At 39.9% G+C, this 13,595-nt stretch overlaps 1 protein-coding gene across 1 annotated transcript in view; it reads right to left on the reverse strand.

Moving 5' to 3' along the window:
• KIF26B (kinesin family member 26B) overlaps positions 1–13,595 on the reverse strand; it is a 272,342-nt gene that overhangs the window by 47,196 nt on the left and 211,551 nt on the right. The window contains exons 7-10 of the mRNA XM_054629924.2: positions 12,475–12,568; positions 10,145–10,407; positions 7,243–7,426; positions 3,320–3,479 (exon numbers count right to left, since the gene is read on the reverse strand). Coding sequence (XP_054485899.2) covers positions 3,320–3,479; positions 7,243–7,426; positions 10,145–10,407; positions 12,475–12,568 — 701 coding nt within the window. The remainder of the gene's footprint in view (positions 1–3,319; positions 3,480–7,242; positions 7,427–10,144; positions 10,408–12,474; positions 12,569–13,595) is intronic.

A 13,595-nucleotide genomic window follows, 5' to 3' on the forward strand; every position in this document is an offset into this window, starting at 1 on the left:
AGATCTAAGCCCAACCATATTTGGTCACTGACTCCCTTGCTCTTCCTTGAGCTTCCAAGTGCCCCTTTCCAATTTTTTTAAGACATTTGACATTCCCATGGAGAAAAGAATTCTTGCCCAATCTTCTGAAGGATTTCTTCATACCTCAAGAGCAAAAGAAACTGGTGATATAAAATGGCAATGTATTTAAGTCAAACAAAAATTTCATTTTTATAAATGACACTGAGCTGGAAGAATCATACAATCAGAACAATGTCCTTACTAAGGTTCAAAATAGGTCTGGAAATAGTGACAATAATAATGACACTGAGAGATTAAAAGTACATATCTGAAATATACAAACTCCCAGAAATCATGGTCTGGTCACTCATTAGCTGCAAGTATTTGCCCAGTGCAGGGATTCTTGTCCCAAATTCAGACCCATGTGAAATTTGACTTGAATACAAGACAAGAGCCCCCAAACCATATTTAACCATATTGTTTGATGTCTGAGAATTTCTACATTACTTTCTTACAACTTCAGAAAACAAGTTCCTGCTAAAGCTAGTATAAATCTTCGTAACTATTCCCAAAATGGGAGCGTATGGGGGCTCTTCCCAAGGGAGAAAGATTCCAACTGAATTGTTTCCAAGGCTTAGCCTTGTGGGTAAAAATTAAAGAAAAGCAACATGTGCTGAAAAACAGCATGTGTTTTTCTCATAGAGACTGCAGGTGGAGAGGCAAATTCATCCCTGGCACAAACACAGAGACCACTGAAGGCAATGCAGTGGCATCTGCTTACTCCAGCTATGAATCTGAACAAGATTTTCCCTACAACTACTACCTGTGGAGATAAAGCTGGATACTTCAAAACTTAAGTGAATTTAAGAGCCTGCAGCGTCTCAAAGTTTAGAGAACCAAATTTTTGCCATCAGAGAAAAACTATGCATTGTGAGTTTCCAAGTCCCCAGGAAGCCATGCAGTGGCTACTGACAGGCTGCCATAAAATACTTAATGGCTGTTTAATAGCTCAGATACTACAAAGATGCTCCATTTTGTCTGCTGCTCTATGGAAATTTACTGAGACCACACACAATGTGCAGAGCTGTCACATTAAAAAAATGCTTCCATTGTTTTCTTTTGGTCCCCTTCAAAAAGGCAGTTAACAAAAACAAAATTTTATACTTAACAGTGAAAGAGAATACCCCCTAGAGAAAGGGGAATTACCCCAGTTACAGAGGCTAGTCACTGCTCTAAACAAGAGGTGCCACTGAACACATATCATCTCTTTCTGTGGGGTACTGAGCCTCTTCTGCAATGCAGCACATGCACATCCAGATCCTCCTTCCTCTCATCTCCACCGAGTAGCAGGACACAGCTGTACTGCTGGATCACTGAGCTAAGAGTGCTCATCCAGCCACCAAAACTCTTATTTCCATTGCTCAGGAATAGACCACATATGGGAAAAAAAAAAAAGATTTCTGGATTCTTCCCAGCAAGAGGAAGAAAAGGTTTGCTCCAAAATATGCCAGTATATTTTTCAAATTATATTTTAAAAGTCCTCTTACAAACAGGACATTGGCTCTGATTTACAGATGACCAACCACTTCTCTACACTCTATAATATCTGCTTATAGGAAGAATTCTTATTAGGAGGGAACTAAAGAGGGGATTGTGGCCTGAAGAGAGCTTTGATCTTCTTTCAGCAGTACAGACATTGATGAGAAAATATGCTGACATCTCTGGCTGTATAGGCTCAGAAGTGCAACAGCTGGGAGTCACAGCAAAAAGAGATTGAACACACAGCAATTAGAAGAAGTGTTTGGTAATGCTTTTCTCCTGGTCAGTCATTGCCAGGAAAGACAATTGTTGTATTTGGTAACTATTCTTTGTATGTTTAGTTCTAGCCTAATGAGCATTACTAACATTATCTTTTGTATTCACACCAGTGACCTTCTCTTCAATCCATAAAATCCAACAGGAAGAAAGACAGGTTTGTGATAAAGCATTGCCTGAGTTACACTTTGTGAAGTGCAGAATTCAAGGTATTTTCATTCTATGACAAGGTGCATGATCTACGAAACATTTAATGAATATTTAGACATAGAAATTTGGTTGGTCATTAACTGAGTTCCAGCCTGATTAAGCTCCAGGAATGGGAATATTTCCAGAAAGCATGTTTTAAGTCCAGACTACCAAATAATTTTTGAAACTAAAGGTTGGAAGAGAAACAGATTATAACCAATATCAATTAATTGTTACTTGCCAAAATTAAGACAAAAACAAAGAAGCAATCTTGAATGGACATGTGTAAATAATCATGTTTGCAGCTTTTTAAATGTTAAAAAGGGTAAAATGCATGGACTGAAATATTGCTCTGTGAATTACTTTGTTCATTCTCCGTGTCATCCTGCTGTTCTAACTCCTGATGTCATACACCTGTCCTTCACAAATGGTGACATTCATTGGCAGCTTGATTACAAGATGCTACTGGAAGCCATTCCTATGATGCTAGTTGCTACTCCCTAGGATCTAGGCTAGAGAAAAGCAATGTTGCCCACAAAATCAGAAACTTCTCAATAGGAAGGCAGTGTGACTCCCTGGGCTGGGAAATTAATCCAAGCTTCCTCTCAGACCTGCACACAGGACACAGAGGGAGAGAAAGTGATGACAAGAAATGAACACAAGGAATACCCACTAGGTGAGCAATTCCTCTTGTTTCCCAGAAGGCACCTGCAGTAGCAATGGTCACTGGTTTACTGCGGCAAATGGAGACTACTTCTTTTTTGCATATGAAAAGCTGACATTTAGATTCAAACCATGCAAAAAAAACCCTGCAAAGTAACCTTAGGTCACAGAAGGAATCTAATGACAAACATTCATGCTCATTGTGACATATATTTCCAATAAAGCAAATTGCATACAGTGGACAGCAAGATAATTTTCTCTACAATGCTGCATTACGGCAGCAATGTTCTTCTCCTTGGAACAAATATGAAACATTCTCATATGCTTTGAAACATTAAAAAAAATCTTTGAACAGCCACAGAAAACAAAACCCTAATGTGTTGAACTTCAAACCTTAAGATCTTTTAGCCACCTGGGTCCTATTTCATCAGGCTTTTTCCTTTGAAACCTATTTGTCAAACACAGTGTGTAGCTACCAGGTGTAAGGTCACATAAGGTGTCACTGAACCTTGGGCAGCTTTTGCCATGGCTCAAGAGGGCTGCACTGACCCCAGCAGACTGTTTTCCTCCTTACCCAAATCTGCCTCAGGCACAGACAGACAAACTGCTTTCAAGCATCCCCTCATTAGGCAGAACCCAGAGCAGCACTTACTTGTATGGGATGTGTTTGCTGCCATTGACAAGGGCGAGGATGACATTGCCCAGCGCTGGCAAGGAGAGGCAGAGGCCGGAGCTCCCCTCGCGGTTCTTGCTGAGCACTTTCACACAGCTGCCCAGGTCAATAAGGTGCAAGCGGCTGCGACCTCCAGACACTGCCACAAAGAGAGCAGACAGTTAGTGTGGGCCTCCAAGAGCAGCTTCCCAGGAAAGCAAAAGTCTCACCGTGACTTGTGAAAGGGAAACAACCTAGGAGCCTTCCCTAATTCCCCTTAGCAGATACGGCTGTAGGCATCCTGCTAATGCACTGTCAGCCTTTATGGCTGTACATTGCTGCCTACTCTGAACCTGCTTAAAAATTGCTGAGTACTCACTTGCTCCTGCAGGCTTAACTCTGTGAGAGTCACCAATGTGACTAAATTCTTTTAAATATATCTCTATTAGCCTGAGTTGGCTCTGTTTCTGTCACTGTCACTACTGTTTCTCTGTCTGGAAAACTACAGGCTGGGAATTCCTGCTTGGTAAGCAAGGATACTTCTCTTATTTTTCCCATCCTGAATACTATATCTTAAGAAGACACGGTGGTACCTGTGGGATGTTCAATTTTTCCTCAAGTCTATATACTTTCACAGTAGCATTTCAGCTGAGAAGTTTGCCAAGATGCTGGTGATGGATTGTGAAGTAGCACCTCTGTTCTCAGAACAGTTTCTGTAAAACCAGCAATAGATCTTCATGGTTTTGTCTTGTTTACTCTGCATCAGCACAATACTTCCAGAGTGAAAAGATGCTACCATTGAAACATGAAGATTAATGACATTTGCTCTCTTTAAAAATCTGTGCTTCCTTATGAATCCAGGATGGGAACTATGTAGACTTCACAGAAGTGCTTCTAGCTCTCTAGTATCTGAGAGCAATTTTCTAGCTGACTTTTTTGCATCTGATCTTGGACCACTCCTCCCCATTCTCAAGAGTTAGTTTAGGAGCAGTCTGTAGGAAAAGGCAGATTTATTTTTAGGATCTTAACTCAATAGGTACAGAGCAGAAAGAATCACTATGTTATAAGAGAGGTAATAGCAATGTAGGAGGACACAAACACACCTCAAACAGCAGCACAAATGCTTTCACATCTGAGCTTAACTCTATGCAAGTTATTTCACAGCCATTTTGACACAGGATCTCAACTTGCACATTTGGTAAGAAAAAAGAGAGAAGATGAACAAAGACAGAAGACCTCCTATGGGATTTGTGAATAATATTCCAAAATGTATCCAGTATCTCTGTTAACAATTGTTAAAATACAGTTACGTCTGCTGCTTTAAAGTCCTCTTAGTTCTTCAGCTCTATCAGGTGTTATGTAACACTGGATTTCTATGTATTCCTCTCACCAGAGGAATTAGGCTGCCTTGGGGAACCAGTAAAGCACCTGTACCTCTAAACTGATCATGGAGGACCTTTGTCTCACCTCTAAAAGTCTTTAAAACCCTTAAAGAGTCCCTGAGTCCTCTAACGTCTCTATTCTCAGAAGGCTGGAATTCCTTACTTGAGTGTCTCACAATCATTTATTTAGAAAAACTAAGAAATACATTTAGTTGCTACTGTAAATAACTGTAGGTGACTTTACTGAATCCTATATAATAAATATTTCTGTTGCTAAGATTACCAGGTGTCAGGGAAACAAAAGAAAATTAAAGAAATCACTACCTTTCAAAAACACATTGTTTCCACATATATTCTGATTACATAGCTTGAGGAAATCCAGAATAAGATCTCTTACTGGTTGCTTCTTTCTTATTTAATTTACAGATTGAAGTAATATTTTTAAGAGTGTAGATCCACTTGATTAATCTGAAAATGAAGCTATTTGTTAGGCAACTTGTTCACTAATGTGCCTGGCTACTATAGAGAAAAAAAGTGGAACATCCTAACACTTGGATTTTTTTCCTATGGTCCCAGAGAAAAAAAACAGAGCTGACAGCTGAAAAATGACAGTGATCCAGTTCTGCCACAATGTCATTTATTTCAATGGTGCTAAGCCTGCTTCATGACATTCCTGGTAATGAATCTAACAAGGAGGTAAGTACAATACCAACGCCTTATTCTAACAGTCATTTTTTACCAAAATCACACATTAGCCAGGCCTTTAATCTCTTATCCTTTAGAAGCTGGGTTTCTTTTTTTTCCCCCTCTTTCTTCCTGTCCTTTTTTAATCCTGTTACTGGAATCTATATATCTCTACTATCTTCATGGGTTTTTTCTGAGAAGTCCTTCATTACAGCAGGAGACAGTGATAATCACTAGGCGCCCTTTCTGAGCAGCTGGAATTCCCCCTCATTCAATTATCAGTGGGATCTGACCCTGCCTAGCTTGTAAGGCCACTCAGATATGGGAATTTGAAGACAGGAGGATGGTCTGGCCATGAGACAAAGATATAACAAGAGGCAGTGGGCAAAGCATGCCGTATTCTAATCCAACAGGATCGTGTCTTCTTTTTCTGAAATTATAACCACAAGACAATAATATTTTCCCTTTTATTAATGGTATTTGAAAGTAGAAGAAAAGGACTGTGTGTGCACATACTTTCGTGTAGTAAAAAATATGGAGCATTAAATAATTGCAATAATTATTCCCTCAAAATCAGCCATCTTATTCCTATAAACCAGTCTGTTTGAGTATTCACTGTCTTCCTTTCCACCGCAGGGTGGTTAATTAATAAATCTTTAGTTAATTGAGATTTCTGACTTCCAATTCCACAGGGGTTATTACTTAAATACATGCAAGCTGCATTTCCATTTAGAGGAACTTTTTGGTTTTTTTCTCCTGTAAGTACACTCAGTGCAAATTTTCTTCATTTAAACATTACATGTTAATACTGCAGTGCTGAACACCCACTACACATCACCTTGCAATCTATTCCTTATTTCCAATAGCCTATGCAGAGCCAGGAGCTGAAACATATGCTGTTTCTGCAGAATTGCTTAAGCCCATGAGTTTAAAGAAGGAGATTTCTCTGGTCTCTTTCAAACATTTTTCCCTGAAAATAAATGATTATTTGAAAAAAAAATATTTTTAATGTCAAAATTTTCTTTTTCAGTGGGGGTTCTTCCTACATTTTCATTTATCATCAAATCTTTTATCATTATACCCCCTCTCTGTATATCTTCAGTCATAAACAATTTGGGAGACTTGAAACAGAAGACAAGTATAATAAAAGTATAAATGGTGTGAGAAAAAAGAAAGCTTTGAAAATTACAGAAACATAAAATTAGACATGGAAGCACCATTTCCTGGGATATGGAAGTAAAGACACAAGCCAGTGAGAGCATACATGACAAAGAGAGGAAACAAGCCTATCTGAAAAATCCAGACCCTTTACAAAGAACCACAAGAATCCTTTGTGCACACATAGTTGGGCCAGGAACTAAATATCATGTATCTCCAAGAAAGGGTATAGTTTATGGGTTGTAACATCAGCTTCCCAGTTTATGGGTTGCCAGCATCAGCTTCCACACACACTGCCCTATTTAGGTGGCAAGGAGGAACAGTTAACATAAGGGTGGCAAGGAATTCCAGTCACCACAATATTTTAATCCATGACTGCAACACTATCTGTAAAGATAATAATAAAGGCCAATTTAAAAAGCACCTTTTTTTTTTCAGATACAGACGCCCACACAGGGCTGAGAACTGCCAGTGTCTGCATGAGAGCAACTAAACTGACAATGACAGTAATAATCCCCAATGGCTTTTAATAGCCTTCGGTGGGTCTTCACCAGGCACTGTTCAGCCTGCTTGTATGAATGGCCCCACCCCAGACTGAATGGAGAACTCTGCTGATTTTCACCACTAAAGAACATTGTCTGAAGGCCCCCTTCCCAGGCAGGCTTGGAGGAGGCAGAGAGGAACAAGAGGACAGCTTACTTCCGCCCTTGCCGCTCTTCTCCATGCGGTACTGGTAGATGTGCAGCGTGAAGAGCATGTGGGAGTTGCGGTGATCCTCCTCATCGCAGTCCCGCTGGCTGCTGCGCCGGGAGGCGATGGCGGCGTCCAGGAAGAAGGCGGCCTTCTCTGCCGTGGGGGCACGGAGCTCACTCTGGTTCTGAAGCTGCAGTTAACACCAGGGAGAAACGGCTGAGAAATCCCCGCACAGGTAAACACCACCGACAACTTCCTGCAATCAACATGTGGTGACAACTTCCTGCAATCAACGCTGGCTTCTACTGGGACCACAAATGAGGAGGTGCCCAATGGAATGAGACCCTCCTGACACTGGCAGTGGCAGTAGAATGCCCTCCAGGAGCCCTCATGGCTAGAAGTGGGGAATAAAAATTGTGGAAGACACGTCAATCCCAAACTCAACAGCAGTGGCAAGGCTATGTGTTCTAACACCTTCAGAAAGTGTTAGAAGGAAGCAGTCCACAGATAAATCTAAAAAGTAACAGGACTGAAGTTTGTGTTCTGCCCCCTGCCATATGAGGAGCAGCCCAGAAGAGAAGCCTTTTCCTTGCCCCTTCATACCATAAGTTTATTATTCACCTGCTCATAAGCCAGGGCAATGCATTAAATGGAAGAAGGCAGGTAATGTACAAACATTCATACTTGCTGGACCTCAATCCCTGTCACCAGCCTGCTCTCAACTCTTCTAAGTGACAGACAGCATAGGAGGGCAGATATTATTAAGCCCTCCTAACAATAGGAATGCCTGCATGTTTCATGGCACCTATGACTAGTTTGTCTGTGCATGGGACACGAGACTGCAATCTGATGGCATTAGTTTTGGCAGTACACAGAACTGGCCCACAGCCCATAGGATAGATTTGTCTTGTCTGGTATAAAAACGGCAAGGAGCTCCCTGTTCATGGGGTTTGTTCCCCTGCTATATAATATAGCTGACAGTTCAGTTCTCCAAAAGACAGTAATTCTGTTTTCTCTTTGCAACCATTATCTAGACTGAGGAGGGATAAAACTGAGGCTGTGCATAGGATTCGGTGACACAGCTGAAAGCTGGACTCCCTCAGGAAAGAGGGAGGGGGACAGGAAGGAGTTAACAAGGTCAGCAGAAGGCAGGCCAGCCTGTGGGCTGATCTCACTAATGTAAGCAACAAGAAAATGTGCATACTTGGAAAGGTCCAGTGACAGACAGTATGACATATGGTGATCACTCATTTGCTATACACACTGCTGATTCTGCATATCTGCATGGCTATAATATAATATAATATAATATAATATAATATAATATAATATAATATAATATAATATAATATCCTCCCTTCAGCTGAGGATTTGGATAATTCAGGTGTACGACACATGACTCCAGAATGTCTTGTAAGCACACATAAAAAGGCTTCTTTCCTTGTAATTTAATTCAGTCTTTCACACTGCAGATATATATATGCGTCTCATGGAGCTACCTCTTTTTCAGTAATCCAAAATAATTGATTTTGTATATATAGCTGTACTGTCTGTATCTATATGAAAATAAGCTACCATAATGGAATGTTTATTATTATTGCTATTGTGCTAAAATACCTTAGTAAGGAATTAAGTGCTTAGGAGATGCTGGTTGTGACACAGTTACGTAACACGTGCAGTTTGCAAATTCTTAACTGAACCATCCATCACCCCAACGGGAACTGTGCAGACTCAAGTCTCTCATATTTACTAGACTGCATCAGTTACAGGACACCAGAGGGTGAGATCTCTAGTGATACAGTAAGTATTTCATAAAATGCTGAAGTCAGGAGTTAAGTGAAAATGAGAACCCTAATTGTTATATCAAATCAAAACACAACTTTATAGTCCTTAGGTAGAATGCAAAAGAATGGAAAATATGACCTAAGTATGCCTAAAAAGCTTAAACCACAAAGAGATAAGACACAAAATTTATTGCTTGCTGTTTAAAATCTCACAGTTCACAACTTGTGTGGATGTGAGTCATGATCTCTAGATGCTTGGAGGTGGATACAGGGTACATGACCTTGTAGATCTGTTCCCTTCTCCCCCTATTCCCCATCCTGGAATAAGCAGGGCTCTCAACAAAAGCAGCCTTTGCCTTTCAGGATGAAAGAATATTTTCAAGCTCCATCACTTTCTTCTGCTCCCTCTTCATCTACTCATACAAAAAGCAGATTTACTCCCACTCAAAAAGCAAAATGAAAGAATAGGTCCCTTTTCCCCTCAACCCAAACTAAAGGGGAAAAAATAGGGCTGCTAAGAATTTCTCATAGTTACCCAGAAAATAGGTGAGCCAGTTACTCATTCCTGCTAAAACTCCAAATTGGAGAAGAGTTTGAGTTTTTACTGACTTGCCCAGCTCAGGAATTTACTTCTTGGCAGCAATTAATAAGTAGCAATTAATGCTCCCTACAAAACCACTAATGCAAATGATATAAATAATGTAGTTTAAAAAGAAATAAACAGCCATATTAATGGCCTACAGCAATTTATGCAATTTATGTTTGTAAAACAACAAACTAAATATTTTAGTTTGTTGTTTTACGGAAGAGAGATCACACTTTTTTTTCTTTTTTTTTAAGAATGAGGTGAATTTTTGTTTGCTCTGAATGTTTTCACATTTTATTGCAAACACAAGTTCTTGCTCTATATCACTTATACCAGAGGTACAAATATTTAGGCCAAGAGAGCAGATGGCCCTGCAGCTGCAGGTCATAAAGTTCTTGCATGTTTTAAAGTAAACACTTTCAAGTCTATAAACTCTACACTCTGGGTAGCTCTTGAATTTGAACCATCTCAATGGCCCCAGAAGAAACCAAAAAAGTCATGTTTACTTGTTTCAGTGTAAAATTAATCTTGGATTCACCTGCATGCCACAAATGGGGTCTTCACAAAGGTAGACACCTGGGGACTGACCATCTTGCAGGCTGCCTGTAGCCACTTCTGACAACAGGTCTCTCAGATTTTCTTCTTTCCCCCACACTTCCACGGCAGAAATCCGGACCGAGAAGCGCGCTCCTGTCTTCTCTTTGCGTTCATTAATCAACTTGAATAGCCACGAGATAGCACAAGGAATTATTCCAAGGTTTTGCATGGAATCATCCTTCCCAATCATGGTGTATGACTTCCCTGTCAGGAATGGGGGGATGAAGAAAATAAAACATCATTCCCAGGATGTTGACAGCCTTCTGCCAGGAGACGTTATCCTGCACAGCATTCATGAAAATAACTTCACTACAACAAGGACAGTCAGCAATGGGAAAATATAGGCAGGTAGACAAATAGGACATGGAAAATCCAGATGAAATCTTGAGCTTCTTTCAAAAATCATTACCTCATGCATTCCCCTGACATCTCCCATTCCCAAGTAGGGTGCTGCAGGCCCCCACCTTGCAATGCTACAGCATCTGATGTGGTTGAATCATGGAGGGAATTGAGCAGAGCAAGAGTGCCATGGTCTCTAAAAAACTCTACTTTGAATACTCTAAGTGTGGTATTCTTTCAATACAATTTTACTTCAAAGCACTAGATTGTATTTCAAATGCTGGAGTTGAAATTGACATAAACCTGGTCCCAGAATCACACAGATGGAACTTCATTCAGAAAAAAATCCCCAAAACCAACCAGGTATATGTGATCACTTGGTGAAGAAGTGGGTCCACTACAATTAATATTTCATCTGGGTAAAAACCATTCCCTGGTTAAGTATTTTTTAACTCTGCAATTATAGCTCTGGCTTTTCTTTGCTGTAAAAGTTTGGTGATTAAGGACACAGAGTACTATCTTAAACTGTATTAGGTGTCACTACATATAATGCTTTTAGATGAGTTTTCTAAAGCTCCTAAATTTGTAAGCCAAATTATAATGGTATACATCCTTTCAGGCAAGTACTTGTGGCTTCTTTACCTTGTTTCATTTCTTACGTTGAATCTATGTGCAAAAAGATCACTGAAAAAAATACTTCTATGCACATGTCTCTGTCAAGGTCTGGGTAAGTCCATGGTTTTTGGAATGGTGGTGGTGCACTTAACAAAGCAACTGCAGAGACCCAACTCATGCTTCAGCAAAAGCCTAGCTAGGATACCTCTCTAAAGGATGTGTGGCACTTGTGAGAGCCTGTTATCTGGTGGCTTCCTTTTTCATCTCATTTGCAATGTTGTGTTTGGCAGGTCACATCTAAGAGCTCATCCTAGTGTCACTCTTGCCTGGTCCAGAGGGGCCTTCTGGTGTAACTGGAACACCAACCTGCTCCATTCATTGTACCGGACCTGGTTGCATTGCAGCATTCAGTGCTGTCCAGGTTTTGTTGCCTATAATTTGGGATAATCATGGCCTGATACAGCTTGATCTTCTTTACCACCTGCAAAACTGAATTATCTTTTTAAGTTATATGTGAACATCTGTAGTTGTTTGAGATGGTAAAGGATGGAAATCATTGCACACATGCAATAAACCCCTGTTCATTCAAGAGATGGTACTTCCAAAATACAATTAGATAAACATGAACAAACAAATGTTTATTCTCAAAATTCAGTTATGTCAAAATAATAGTGTGTTAATGATGATTCTCCTCTTTATTGTCCTTCCATGAATACCTGAAAAATGCTAATGAAGCATGTCCAAAGTGTGAGTTTTGCTCCATCAGTAACATTCAGTCACCCATTAAAATAAGACTTGTTTGAGACACAGTAGGAAGAGGTCAGTAATGAGTGAACTGTCTAATCAGGGAATAGAGTATAAATCAAACTGTCTGAGTGCCCAGTCACACTCCATAAGAGTGCCATCACAAACATCAAGTACTTGAGTGAATACTCATAGTACACAGTTTGATAAAAGTGGCATTTGGGCAAATCCTGGCTAACACCAAGCACATTTGGAAAACTGTAGATCACTGGATCATTATTAACAACTGAAGACAATGAAAGACAAAATTGCTATAATATTTAAGAGCTGAAATGAAGCAATAATTCAAAGGTAACTTCTGTTCCAAAGAGCATGATGTCCAACATTTATACAATAAGAAAAGTGAATAAATATGTAAGCAAGAGGTGAAGTGTAGCATGAGATCATTCACAGGTACTTTCAAATTAATATACACAGACAAATAAGTTTGTTTTCCTTAACCTAACAGACTAGCAATCCCGTATTAAAAATATTCATTTTGCTGCTTGAGTAGGGAAATTTAGCAATACCAACCAAGCTTGGCATGACCAAAGCAGAACACGCAGCCATCTGCCCCATTGACCACAGACTGGATCACCTCAGCCACAGTCCCAGCACATACTTCAGCCTGTCACAGGTATTGGGAAAAAAAAAAAAGAATAAAAATACAGGAAAGAAGGAAAGAAAAAAAACAGAAGCATTAACAATACTAAGGAAAATAATTATTTTCACCAGAAAGGTGCATTAATGTCTTCCCTGCTCCAGATATCATGTTGAAGTATCAAAAAATCTAACCTTGCTTGTCTCATTCATGTGACCTGTGCTGTTAATGGGAATGACATTAATTGTGTAAGCACATGAAGCAGGAATTTTGTTCTGGATCAAGTAAGTTACATTCACCGATGCATCAACATCCTTTGTGGCATTAAAAAAATACACATATTGTAAGGGGGTGCAATTAGTTTGTTAGAACTGCCTATTTAAGGGATTTTAAAATACAGTTTTGATTAAAAAACAACACTGAGGAATTTTTGCATGCTCAATTATTTGCCCAGTTATGGACTGAGTTTAATTCCACAAGCATGTGGGTAAGGAATGCCACAAAATGTTCCAAAGGGAACAAACAGCTCTTTGGAATTAGCTGAGAGACCCAACATTATTATGAGTCTTCTCAGCTTTTTACAGTACTAGACTCCATTCTGAAGACTGTAGCAGTATTTTAAGGAGTACAACACAGAAATTTACCCCAGGCATTCTTGGATTTAAGGTTCAAGCAGGCTGAATGGTTGACAGTGCTCCTGCAGCAACTGCTTAACACCAGTGGATGAACCTCAATCAAAATTCAGTTTAGGCCCCCATGGGAAGCACTTTGCATTTGACAACACATCAAGTAAATCCACCCTGGTTCATGGCTACTTCTAGACTATCTCTACAACAGAAAATAAAATGGGCCAAGAAAGGGACTGTTCACAGGCCAGCCCCTTGAACTGCATCCAGGCATTAGTCTGCAAGGTGCTAGCTGCTTGGACCAGGACTGGGTGAGGGACTGACCTAATGAAACAATTATGTGACAGTAATTTAGATGGCCCTGTGTCCTCGCTCTTTTTGGTTTATGAATACAGAGCCAGCTTTACAAGACTGTTTTCTAATTATAC

The sequence above is a fragment of the Agelaius phoeniceus genome, chromosome 3 (assembly GCF_051311805.1).
Source record: "Agelaius phoeniceus isolate bAgePho1 chromosome 3, bAgePho1.hap1, whole genome shotgun sequence".
NCBI lineage: Eukaryota > Metazoa > Chordata > Aves > Passeriformes > Icteridae > Agelaius > Agelaius phoeniceus.